Source organism: Lampetra fluviatilis, chromosome 38 (assembly GCF_964198595.1).
Source record: "Lampetra fluviatilis chromosome 38, kcLamFluv1.1, whole genome shotgun sequence".
Lineage (NCBI taxonomy): Eukaryota > Metazoa > Chordata > Hyperoartia > Petromyzontiformes > Petromyzontidae > Lampetra > Lampetra fluviatilis.
This window is the reverse complement of record NC_136312.1, coordinates 2,642,174-2,655,871: the sequence shown is the minus strand read 5'-3', so window position 1 is coordinate 2,655,871 and position 13,698 is coordinate 2,642,174. Positions and strand designations below refer to the sequence as shown.

General features: G+C 49.1%; 1 protein-coding gene across 7 annotated transcripts in view; it reads right to left on the bottom strand.

Moving 5' to 3' along the window:
- LOC144945546 (contactin-2-like) overlaps window positions 1-13,698 on the bottom strand; it is a 355,729-nt gene that overhangs the window by 91,698 nt on the left and 250,333 nt on the right. For all 7 annotated transcript variants that reach the window (XM_078874004.1, XM_078874009.1, XM_078874008.1 and 4 more), the window contains exons 7-11: window positions 13,442-13,666; window positions 12,178-12,280; window positions 7,802-7,965; window positions 7,248-7,384; window positions 6,407-6,542 (exon numbers count right to left, since the gene is read on the bottom strand). In XM_078874004.1, coding sequence (XP_078730130.1) covers window positions 6,407-6,542; window positions 7,248-7,384; window positions 7,802-7,965; window positions 12,178-12,280; window positions 13,442-13,666 — 765 coding nt within the window. The remainder of the gene's footprint in view (window positions 1-6,406; window positions 6,543-7,247; window positions 7,385-7,801; window positions 7,966-12,177; window positions 12,281-13,441; window positions 13,667-13,698) is intronic.

The following is a 13,698-nucleotide window of genomic DNA, read 5'->3' as shown; positions in this document are numbered from 1 at the left end:
ACCGGACCAATTCAACGGGAAAACTCTCACGCAAACACCTTCACCTGAAGACGCACCGAGACCGGCTTCGCGAATCGTCAGCAGTCACGGAGTGCCCGGCACTCCCCCGGGATTATTTCTCTCTGCCCAGTGAAACAAATCATATAATTCGCTCACTGGGCAGATGGGTTTGCTCCTTGTCCTCTACTGACACTGCTGTCTGGAGCTGCCCCCCCCCTTGGTGTCCACGCGGCCCTCGCTCCCCGCGTTGAAGGCCATGATCGAGGCATCCCTGGCCTCCTTCTGCCGAGCCACGGCCAATTCCCACGCATCTCAATGTCACGTCCCCTTCCCCGTAGCATCTTCAGTGCTACAATGCACATCTTCTCTGCTCGCACAGCGGTTTGAGATGGTCACATTTTAGATGCACCATAAATTAAATTGACCACATGCGTACCATAAAATCAGATTCTAGAATATACAAATGAATATCAAATACCCCATTCTGCCTGGCTTTTCCAGATCATGAAAAGACAAAAGTGACCACACGTGTGTTGCTGGCTTCACAATGTCCTTGCAATGCCCTCTTGGGACACTTTACCGTGTTAAATCCTGGCACGGTGCGCGTGGCCAGGATTCAGACGCGAGTCACTCGGACTGTAGCAGAGTGCGTGAAGTCAAAGTCAAGTCAAGGTGAAACGGCCACTGCTGTTGATGTCACTGCACCTTGACATTGCTTCCTCCATCCTGCGAGGTCCCTCAGCTACTGGGCACTAAATCTCCGATCTCCAAGGTCTACTCTTGCAGTGTCCCACCATCTTGCTGTGATTGTCCCTCTGGTCGCCGACCCCGGATTCCCATCTCAGTCACCTGCCCTCCTCCACCCTGCTCAGGTGGCCCACCCATCGTCGCAACCTCCTCCCCTCCTCTTCCTGATTTCATCTACAAATAATTTACTTCCACCTTTAAAAAAAATAACTGAAAACATGCTCCTTCTATCATGCCACGACAAACCAAGCAGATCACTATGTACCACAGAAAAACATACACTCACTCAAACGAATGCAATTCCTCCAACACTGAAACACACTCCAACACTTACCAAGCAATTACATTTAATCTTGATTTGAAGCTTTCGTGACTGCAGGAATCCATACTCTTTGGTTCTTTTGGTAAAGTCACGTAGGTAGAAATATAATGGATCACAACGTTTCGATCGCAACACAAGCAATCGTCATCAGGTGGGACAACCACAGCAGAAAAAAACTTCTGAGATAGGTAGTTTTTGCTTGCTGTGGCTGTCCCACCTGATGACGATTGCTTGTGTTGCGATCGAAACGTCGTGATATATTATTATTCTACCTACGTGACTTTACCGAATGATCCAAAGAGTATTAATTACATATGCTTGTATATACCCACTCTGCGAAGTAAAAATCACCATTAAGAAGGGATTTAAAGTTGCAAGCACAGCCAAACAAAGTTTTAATGATGGACGTGACTTGTTGGATATGCCATGTGCTCTCTGCATCACATTAACCAGACATTTTCTTAAAGACAGAACCCAAAAGCGAAACAACTCTGGAAGCTAACTGTGTGTGCAATGTCAGGACCTCTCTGGCACGAGTTATACATTCGTCGAGTGAGAAAATATGACTTTAAAGCTCCAGCAAGCTGTACAATTATGATATTCGAGTGACATCATCTCCATCGCAGGGACCAGTCTCTCCACAACACAACCACTGACAACATCATACACGGCAGTGCTCATTTTATGGACCACACAGGGATGGTCGGCCGAGTCAAACCCTAACTAGAATTGAACTTGCAACTTTCCAACGGTGCAGCAACGGCTGCGATCACGATTCTACCCAGTAAAATATTTGACAACGAGATTTGATGAATGTAACTTCTCATGTTTTGACACTCTTTTGTTGCATTGATTTCCCATCGACTACCTCTCGTCTGAAGCTGCGAGAAGCCTTTGTCGGTCTGGGAATATTTCAGATTAGCGGTCGCCCATTAGGAACCAGTGAATTGACTGTAATTTGAATTTAATTGCGAGCGATTAGCACGCGCCACCAATGGTGAAAAGGCAGTGCTTTGCACCACGCTCGGCCATGCGGAATTTATATAGAATTTTAATGATGAGTGATGGCACATTCAGCTGGTCAGTGACCATCTTAAGCTTCTATAATGAAAAATAATAATATAGTTAGAAAAGTTATAGTGCTCCGCAATTAAGCAGAGCAAGGATTGCAGGGGAGGAGCGGCGGTGCTGCGGTTCGCGCTACTGATCTCTGCATCGGCCACAGGAGATCGCATCCCGGCCTCGGTTAACATCAGTGGCTGGGTGAGAGGCGAACCGGTCTTGGGTCTCCTGCTTTACAAACACGCACTGGCGGGCATGGTGAAGTTACACAGCCTCCATGACCAACACCGTATGAGGAGGTCTTCATTCAGTTTTAGATCGATGAAGGGTTGTAATTTTTTTTTATGTTTAAGTATGAAAATTTTTTTAAATAGAAGAAGACGATGTACTTTGAACTTCTTTCGCACGGTACGTAGCCAACCATGCTAAATTGAACTATACTCAAACATGCGTAGATAGACTAACCACAATTTACCACCGAGCATGGCACGCTTGGTGCGCCTGGAGACAGTTTAATGAGACGACTATAACTGGTCACAGGACAGACGACAAGGTGCTGTGGGTTTGCAGTCCAGAGTCACATACACGCGAGTCAACTCAAGGTCTGCTCTCGTGTGCCAGAGCCTCAGTCGTTGCTGGAGGCAGCAGCCAGCTGGGCAGTAGCGTCGGTCACGGTGAGAGGATTTGTGTTGAAACAATGACGTTTACATATTGGCAGTACATATCAAGTGCTCTCAAACTGGATGAATCAGCACATCGAAAGTAAGGAAAACGGGTGCAATGTATTTGTAATGGTCAGCATGAAACAGGTGTCCTGTAACACGGCCAGATACATCCGAGCTAAACGCAAAGCATTGGATCATGCTCATCTATAGCAACACTCCTGAGCATTTAGGAAAATATTCCACATTTCTATAACAGAGACGAGTCCATCAAATTGACAATTTGTGTTAAGCACATGGAGGTTTGTTGTGTTCCTACTACAAGTTGCCCTGCAGTGTGTAACTTCACAGGCTGTCCCTGCAATGTGTAACTTCACAGGTGACCTGCAGTGTGTAACTCTACAGGTGACCTGCAGTGTGTAACTTTACAGGCGACCTGCAGTGTGTAACTTTACAGGTGACATGCAGTGTGTAACTTTAAAGGGTGACCTGCAGTGTGTAACTTCACAGGCTGTCCCTGCAGTGTGTAACTTTACAGGCGACCTGCAGTGTGTAACTTTACAGGGTGACCTGCAGTGTGTAACTTTACAGGCGACCTGCAGTGTGTAACTTTACAGGTGACCTGCAGTGTGTAACTTTACAGGGTGACCTGCAGTGTGTAACTTCACAGGTGACCTGCAGTGTGTAACTCTACAGGTGACCTGCAGTGTGTAACTTTACAGGCGACCTGCAGTGTGTAACTTTACAGGTGACATGCAGTGTGTAACTTTAAAGGGTGACCTGCAGTGTGTAACTTCACAGGCTGTCCCTGCAGTGTGTAACTTTACAGGGCGACCTGCAGTGTGTAACTTTACAGGTGACCTGCAGTGTGTAACTTTACAGGTGACCTGCAGTGTGTAACTTTACAGGGTGACCTGCAGTGTGTAACTTTACAGGTGACCTGCAGTGTGTAACTTCACAGGTGACCTGCAGTGTGTAACTTCACAGGTGACCTGCAGTGTGTAACTTTACAGGTGACCTGCAGTGTGTAACTTTACAGGTGACCTGCAGTGTGTAACTTCACAGGTGACCTGCAGTGTGTAACTTCACAGGTGACCTGCAGTGTGTAACTTTACAGGTGACCTGCAGTGTGTAACTTCACAGGTGACCTGCAGTGTGTAACTTCACAGGTGACCTGCAGTGTGTAACTTTACAGGTGACCTGCAGTGTGTAACTTCACAGGTGACCTGCAGTGTGTAACTTCACAGGTGACCTGCAGTGTGTAACTTTACAGGTGACCTGCAGTGTGTAACTTTACAGGTGACCTGCAGTGTGTAACTTTACAGGTGACCTGCAGTGTGTAACTTCACAGGTGACCTGCAGTGTGTAACTTCACAGGTGACCTGCAGTGTGTAACTCTACAGGTGACCTGCAGTGTGTAACTCTACAGGTGACCTGCAGTGTGTAACTCTACAGGTGACCTGCAGTGTGTAACTTCACAGGTGACCTGCAGTGTGTAACTCTACAGGTGACCTGCAGTGTGTAACTTCACAGGTGACCTGCAGTGTGTAACTCTACAGGTGACCTGCAGTGTGTAACTCTACAGGTGACCTGCAGTGTGTAACTTTACAGGGTGACCTGCAGTGTGTAACTTTACAGGTGACCTGCAGTGTGTAACTTTACAGGTGACCTGCAGTGTGTAACTTCACAGGTGACCTGCAGTGTGTAACTTCACAGGTGACCTGCAGTGTGTAACTTTACAGGTGACCTGCAGTGTGTAACTTTACAGGGTGACCTGCAGTGTGTAACTTCACAGGTGACCTGCAGTGTGTAACTCTACAGGTGACCTGCAGTGTGTAACTTTACAGGGTGACCTGCAGTGTGTAACTTTACAGGTGACCTGCAGTGTGTAACTTCACAGGTGACCTGCAGTGTGTAACTCTACAGGTGACCTGCAGTGTGTAACTCTACAGGTGACCTGCAGTGTGTAACTTTACAGGTGACCTGCAGTGTGTAACTTTACAGGTGACCTGCAGTGTGTAACTTTACAGGTGACCTGCAGTGTGTAACTTTACAGGTGACCTGCAGTGTGTAACTTTACAGGGTGACCTGCAGTGTGTAACTTCACAGGTGACCTGCAGTGTGTAACTGTACAGGTGACCTGCAGTGTGTAACTGTACAGGTGACCTGCAGTGTGTAACTTCACAGGTGACCTGCAGTGTGTAACTTCACAGGTGACCTGCAGTGTGTAACTTTACAGGTGACCTGCAGTGAGTAACTTTACAGGGTGACCTGCAGTGTGTAACTGTACAGGTGACCTGCAGTGTGTAACTGTACAGGTGACCTGCAGTGTGTAACTTCACAGGTGACCTGCAGTGTGTAACTTCACAGGTGACCTGCAGTGTGTAACTTCACAGGTGACCTGCAGTGTGTAACTTTACAGGTGACCTGCAGTGAGTAACTTTACAGGGTGACCTGCAGTGTGTAACTGTACAGGTGACCTGCAGTGTGTAACTGTACAGGTGACCTGCAGTGTGTAACTTTACAGGGTGACCTGCAGTGTGTAACTGTACAGGTGACCTGCAGTGTGTAACTGTACAGGTGACCTGCAGTGTGTAACTTCACAGGGTGACCTGCAGTGTGTAACTTCACAGGGTGACCTGCAGTGTGTAACTGTACAGGTGACCTGCAGTGTGTAACTTCACAGGGTGACCTGCAGTGTGTAACTTTACAGGGTGACCTGCAGTGTGTAACTGTACAGGTGACCTGCAGTGTGTAACTGTACAGGTGACCTGCAGTGTGTAACTTCACAGGTGACCTGCAGTGTGTAACTTCACAGGGTGACCTGCAGTGTGTAACTTCACAGGTGACCTGCAGTGTGTAACTTTACAGGGTGACCTGCAGTGTGTAACTGTACAGGTGACCTGCAGTGTGTAACTGTACAGGTGACCTGCAGTGTGTAACTTCACAGGGTGACCTGCAGTGTGTAACTGTACAGGTGACCTGCAGTGTGTAACTTCACAGGGTGACCTGCAGTGTGTAACTCTACAGGTGACCTGCAGTGTGTAACTTCACAGGGTGACCTGCAGTGTGTAACTTCACAGGGTGACCTGCAGTGTGTAACTGTACAGGTGACCTGCAGTGTGTAACTTCACAGGGTGACCTGCAGTGTGTAACTTTACAGGGTGACCTGCAGTGTGTAACTGTACAGGTGACCTGCAGTGTGTAACTGTACAGGTGACCTGCAGTGTGTAACTTTACAGGGTGACCTGCAGTGTGTAACTTTACAGGGTGACCTGCAGTGTGTAACTTCACAGGTGACCTGCAGTGTGTAACTGTACAGGTGACCTGCAGTGTGTAACTTTACAGGGTGACCTGCAGTGTGTAACTTTACAGGTGACCTGCAGTGTGTAACTGTACAGGTGACCTGCAGTGTGTAACTTCACAGGGTGACCTGCAGTGTGTAACTTTACAGGTGACCTGCAGTGTGTAACTTTACAGGGTGACCTGCAGTGTGTAACTTCACAGGTGACCTGCAGTGTGTAACTTTACAGGGTGACCTGCAGTGTGTAACTCGTAGCAGGGACAGTGCAAGGCCACAGAGGGCACATCGTCCCCGGGAGCTGGGTCTCACCGAGCACGCGCAGCTGGGCGCTGGAGTAGATCTCGCCATGCTCGTTGCTGGCCACGCACTGGTACATGCCCTCGTCGCTCATGTTCACGCTGGTGATCTTCAGGCGGCCATCATCACGGCTCACCAATATCCTGCCCTGCAAGAGACACCGGACGCACGCAGATGCTCCGCACCCGAGCTCGGCAGCGTGCGAACACGCATCGACTCGTTGATCGTTAAGCCTCACGATGTAGGCCTGGGCCTGCTTAGCTTCGCAGAGCCGAAATCATTGCCATGGACACAGGAGTTGAATATACAGCCTAAATATACATACTTATGGGAATGAGCTGTACCTTAATGTGGTTGTACAAAAGCAAAAACCACCGAGAAAATATTTCACGTAAGCGACTGCACGTTTCACGTTTCCAAAGAGGAAAAAATTTGTCATGTCGTAAAATCCACTATTACATTTGTTTTCAGTGGGGATTAGTTATTTAAGAATATGAACATTTTGCCCAACAGGCATGGGGGGGGGGGGCGTCAGTCTTTGTTATTGCCAACCACGCAACACAATACAAAAATAAACCATCGACAGCCACTCCACACTGCTGGCATTCACTGGGAAGCCGTAAGTGATGACACGTTAACCTGGGTGTTACTGTAAACATACTGTCCGGTCCAACTTAAATAAATGTGGAGAAATAAATTTAATGAGCTGGGCTGCATTAGAGGCCGAGACAGAGCTGAGCCGTGACTAGGAACACGGCCTCAAACGAAGCCCAAAGGAGCTCCGGGCTGTGGTGTTGAGGCTCCAAAGAGAAATCCGGTCACCGCCTCTCCAGTGCAAGCTGCCCAGGCCTACCTTTGACTCCAGGAGGATTCCGTTCCGAAGCCACTGGTACAAGGGCGTGGGCGTCCCTGTGGCGTTGCAGCTCCAGTACAAGTCATTGCCAATGTGAATGTTTGCGTTCACGATTCCTAGAGTCCACTGCGGGCGAGCTGCAAGGAGGCAATCGGAATGAAGGAATGAACAAAGGAAGGAATTAAACAAACACGGCAACGCCGGATACTTTCTATCAAAACATTTGGGAAACCGACTTTCATGAAAAGGTAAAGGTGCAGCCCGGAAATTGCTTGCTCACGCTATTGCTGGGAGAAGGGCCTCCACTTCAGGGAGTTCTAGAGCCCCTACCACAACAACAGCTGCCGTTCACCGCTAAGTGGCGGTGACGTCTTCACGGCGCCTATGCTAGGTTAGGTGCACTTTGACGTAACGTCAAGTGCTAAAGACTTGCTGCTGGCAGGTGATGGGATCGGAAGCCTGATTCTGCCGGCAAGACCAACAAAGTGGAAACCGGTCACAAAGCGTGCATTCCATTCACCGGCAAAAGCTCCGTAGTGAAACTGCAGCCTCACCGTGTACAAGGACCTCGGTCGAGGCGCTCGTGTTCCCCAGCTTGTTGTTGGCGTTGCACCGGTACGTGCCGTTATCGGAGGTCTGCACCTCCTCGATCTCCAGCACCGGCCCGGCCTTGAGCAGCAGGGCCCCTGGGCGGTGCCACGTGATGTTGGGCACGGGGCTGAGGAGCACAGCGCAGATAACGCCGTTGTACGTAAGCATTTATGTTGAACTTCTTTCACACCATACATAGCCAACTGTGCTAATCGGAGGTGCGGGGGAAGGACGACACAGGAGGATTAGAGGGAGATCGAGGGCAGATTGAGGAGGAGATCGAAGGGTGAACGAGGGGGAGATCGAGGGGGAGATTGTGGAGGAAGTCGAGGGGGAGTCCACTAGTTTACTGAGGATGATGCTGCCAAGTAGATGTTTTGTAATGAGGGGGGGGGGTGATGATGCTGCTGCTGCTGCTGTGTAATTCCAATCGAGTAATTTGAGGGTATTTTTTATCATTTGGATGTCTGATCAATACCAGTGACATTGAATGTATTTCTTCCGATAGAAGAAAACCAGGGAACCCAGAGGATACCCATGCAGGACAGGGGGGAAACCACATAGCAGGGTGCCCAAACCGGGCACCAAACCCAGGCTCTTCTTGCTGCGAGGCACAAGTGCTACCACTGCGCCAATCTGCTGTTCGAAGGTTGCGGAGATCACAGGATGTGGTGGAAGGAGACAATGAGAACGGTGGATGCAACCAGAGGAGAATGGGCAGAGAAAAGAGGCACGTGGAGAGAGGATCAAAGCAGTGGACTCCATTCAAGAATGGGACCTCTAGCTTAGAGAGAACATGGAGTGTTCTTGCCAACAACATCTATAAACCTTGTAGCAATTGTTTAACAAGCCTGACAAGGCCGATTAGATCCTGAAGGTCAAAACAAATACAGTTTTCTTGTTTCAACCAATGCTGTGGGATATTTGTCTCGAAGACTTCCTTTAAGCTGTACACACACAAACCAACCTTTAAATAATAATGGTTAGGTAGCATCGTCAATAATTCGCTGCAGGTCTTACAGCAATGCGTTGTCAGCACTTTTGAAACGCGTAAACACCGCAAGCCTGAGGCACGAAACTTAACACAGTGATTGATGGCATGCCAACAAATTTACATTAAATCTATTGAGCAAGCCTGACTTAAGCACTCTAGTTTTAAACGGAGCTTTTTCATGAGACTTCTCCTACCATAGTATGCATATATATAACTTCACGCAATTATTATATTTACACTGTGTACAATGCATCAAAGCAAAAAGTTAATATTTTATTTCATCCCGGGTCCCCATAGGTACGCAGCAGCAGACACGCTTTTGAAGAGACAACTTGGAGGTAACATCACGTGCCTCTGCCCGACACGCAACAGGGACCGGGATAATTTCCGCCACCACCACACCGTGCATACGCGTGGCCGCCTGCTCCTGGCGTGGCCAGCGGAACGTTGCCGGCTCGTTGTTGTCTTCGCTGTTGCTTAGACCACGGTTCATCGCCTCCAGCCTCGGGCATGGTGACCAACAAATGTGGTTCTTATTTTTATTATTGTTGTTATGGTCACAGAGCACAGGCCCCAGGGCTCAAAATTCCAAGCGACCAGCAACAAACAGCACTCGTAACATTCCCGTTCCGAGTCCACTCGGCCTCTCATCCCGTCTCGGGGTTCGAGTGCGGCTCCCCCGAGTTGCGTTCACTGTCGTGCCGCACGTTGCTGGGCACGATGTTCAACGGTCCGCCAAAAACCGCGTGCCATCGTCGAGAAAGACAGAGAAGGGCGGTGGGGTGGACGTCGGGCCCCACAAAAGCGAGCAGCTCAGCTCGGTTCAACAAACAAGCTCACAGCAAGTGGAGCGAAGCGTCGGACATCACACAACACGTGGCACGACCCCAACGCACGTTGCCAGGGAGCTGCACGGCGGTGCAACGGCGACAGCCGGCGCTGCGCTAGAAGCACAGAGTGGTCGATCGAGAGACGGTCTGTCCACCACCGCCTTAGAAAGGTGGAACTTCCACCACAGGCTCAGAGCTGTCATTGGGGATGAGCAGTGCGCAACGCCCGTTTGGCGCTCTGGACAAACGATGCGGGTGAGGCTGCCATGAGCACTCATCCAAATTTATCGTTTCCATGGTGGGTGTCAGTTTTTCTTTCGGCCGAAACCTTGGTGTTTACTTTTCATCATATTGTGCAATTTTTTTCACTCCCCTACTGGCCTAATGTAGTTACTTGCCTCTTCTAAAGTTATATTTATTTAAATAGATTTATTATTCAGGTGCAATGCATCATTTTTACTAAACCCTTTTCACATTTTACTGTATTAATTTATTGTAATTTTTTTTTCAAGATTTATTAAACTTTCATGTAAAAAACTATTGCTTTTTATTTCTCTTGATATAATCTAGGGCACCATTGAAAAAGAGGCCGTGATGTGGCGTGCGCGTCAATGGGTGTCGGTTACATAGAGGAAGCGAGAATGCACAGGATGACCATTTTTGAGCTTATCATCGAGAGACGCTGGAGCCAAGATGTGCTGAGCCAACCCCGACTGAATTCAACTTTCAACCTTCCGAACGCGAGCCAAGCAACATGATCACAGCATCGCCCTGCCAGATTAAAGATGCAAGAATCCACGGACTTCAGAAGTAAAAACATAAACTATTAAAAATCATAATCTATGCCAAGAAAAAGTATAAATAATTAATCATTATACTTTCAAATATTTATTAAACACCATGCTCAGTGAATGCAACATCTTTAAAGCAGTTGAGTTTTTGGGCGGCTTGGTGAAGGAGACATTCATTAATAGGCAAGGAAGTCACGCAACTTCCCCGGCGCAGTTCAAAGTGCCATTGACTTGGCAATGCCAGCAGCTGGCGCGTCGCTAGCGCCGTGGTGACGCGCCTGGGTATGTCGCACGAGGATGCACACGAGCGGCTCATCATCACAACCCCACAAAAGGCTCTTCAGAATTCTCTCTGATGCTGTTAGCGGGGTCTTTTGCTCGTTCGCTGACACAGCACCTCTCCCTGGGTGTCTGTACTGCTGATTCCCCCCCCAACTCCGAGTCCAGGCTCAAGTCCTCCTTCCCTGCTGTTGATTTGTTACATTCTTTGCACTTCCAAATCCACCCAAGCCATCGTTCACTCTGTTCTCCCACACGGGTATGTTGACTGTGGACGTTATTGCAGCACGGTTCAGCATCTGCGAGGGGACACAGTAGTTCAGATGGCTGTGCACGGTGCCTTTGTGTGCACTTGGGTTCGCTTTCTAGCCACAGCTAACATGTAATCGTCTGCTGTTGTTTTAGCCAAAAAACGCGACCCTGAAGTTGACCCACGCGAGAGACGCACGCAGATGCCTCCTCCGCGCTGACCGTGTGACGTCACAACGGGCTCTGAGGGTAACCCGGCCCAAAGCGGGAACCCCTTCGGGAAAATGAGCCACACGTCCCAGCTAGGGTGAGCCACCCGGTCTAGTTACGGCTCACCAGGCCAGGCTGCCATGGGAATATCTGCTGAGTCCATTTGCCGAGTTTGTGAAGCGGGCAGCTCTGGTTTCAACTGTTCATGTAAATGCAGCCCAATAATCTATTCTACAACTGAAACCGTCAGATCTTCACAGCACCCATCCTGTGATTGTCTATCTGAAGACACCTCGCTTTATTTGTATGTATGCCACCATGACTACAAGTGCCATTAAGTGTAATTCAGTGTAGAATAAATGGACTTCTCTTCCACCTCACCACATGAAATAAAAATAGTTTAGTCCATCAGCCTATGGGTTTTTCCACACCCAATATAATCCAGCAGCATTTGTTTAAACAAGAAAACATTGACCTGTTTTTACCTTGGGGTCTCATTAACCAAACATTTTTTACAGGCGAGGGTACTCCGTCTAGAGCAGGGGTGGGGAACCTTTTTTCTGCCAAGGGCCATTTGGATATTTATAACATCATTCGCGGGCCATACAAAGTTATCAACTTAAAAATTATCCCGTGATATTTAGTCAAACATTTAATTAACTCACCCCTAATGCGATGGCTGGAACTGCTTCTCTTTGGCGAGGCGTGTGATGTCAGCTGGTATTGATGATGTTGTTGCTACTCGCAGCTGCTTTTCCAGGTTTGCTCCTAGATTTATTGAATTTCGAGTCCTGCCTGCGGTTGCCTTGGCAGGGCCACACTAAATGATTATGCGGGCCTTATACGGCCCGCAGGCCGGACGCGTTCCCCACCCCTGGTCTAGAGCATGGGGCATAGTCATTTCAAAGAGCAATGAAGGATAATGCAGCAGTAAATGCTACTGGTGGAGAGCTCTTTTGGTGAGACGTGGAGATCGTGGTACTCACTTGCCCATCCCAAAGCACTCTAAGCGCAGCTTTTGTCCCACCAAGACGTCCATTGTAGGCGGTGGCCGCACCTCGAGACGCACGGCCAGTCTGCTCCCCACCGCTGTACGACAATCGCATCGACAAAGCAGCCCGACATTAGCAGCACACGCAGCAGCAACGGCACACACACAGCAGCACATGCAGCGCCCGTAGCAGCGCCCGCAGAAACAGCAGCAGCACAAGCAGCAGCACATGCAGCACACGCAGCAGCGTCTGCAGCAACAGCAGCACACACACAGCAGAAGCACACGCAGCAGCACACGCAGCACACGCAGCAGCAGCGCACACACAACAGCAGCACACACACAGCAGAAGCACACGCAGCAGCACACGCAGCACACGCAGCAGCAGTGCACGCAGCAGCAGCACACACACAGCAGCACAAGCAGCAGCACATGCAGCGCCTGCAGCAGCAGCAGCGCCACTGCTATTTGCCGCGTGAGGTGGCGCTGCAAACACCAAACGTGAAGAGCGGTCAAAATGAGAAAAGTCCCCAGGTGCAGAAAGAGCACAGAAGCCAACCAATCAGCACCTCCGATTAGCACGGTTAGCCACGTACAGTGCAAAAGAAGTTCAACATACATACTTACACAAACCTCAAGTTCAAGCTGCAACCAAATTAGCCAACTAGATATGGACCCGACCCATAGCCGCACCCATGTTGACTATTGTAGTGTTTGTTGTGCTACTATGGTGCTCTAAGCGGAACCCTGTAACGTGGGATTGGTGGAGATCGTAATGCGACTCACAAAGTGCATCATGTGACACTTCCACACTGCCGGTCTGCGAGAAGGCCAGGAGATGGCAGTACAAGTTGGTTTCTGATCTCTTTGTGCAGCACGTGTTTTCGTACTATCCCCCTGCACGCGTTGGTTTTCTCCAGGTACTGCTGTGGTTGCTTTTCAGACGCACTTGTTTAAAAAGGAAATAGCCACGTGGCCTGACCCAAACACAAATATGGATCACTGTATTGGCTAGGAAACCCCATTTTTATGGTGCATATCTTATCCACTCCTTTCCAATGTATTTATACTCCTTAGAGCAGATTTTGTACTTACTGGTTGTTATTATTCTTTCCGATGCAACTATATACTATATTTAATTATTTTAATAATTTAGGAATTGACACAGAGCGCTATAAGGCGACCCTTTTCATGAGAGGCGCTAAACAAAACGAAAGGTTTATTGATGGAGCCGCGGGTAAATAGTAACCAGGCCTCACAGTCCTTCTTGAGCTGCAAGCTGATGAAGGAGCTGTTGACCGTCTTGTTGAGCACGGGGCCCATCTGGCGGTGCAGGAGGCAGCTGTAGCGGCCCACGTCGCGCTGCTTCACGTGCGAGAAGTACAGGTTCCCCGTCGTCTGGGACACGAAGCGTCGCGAGTCCAGGCGGACAGGCGCCGCGGAGCCGTTGGTGTCCTCCTCAAAGAGCCACTGGAACTTGACCCCTGAGCGAGGCAAACGGTTACAATCGTCAGCG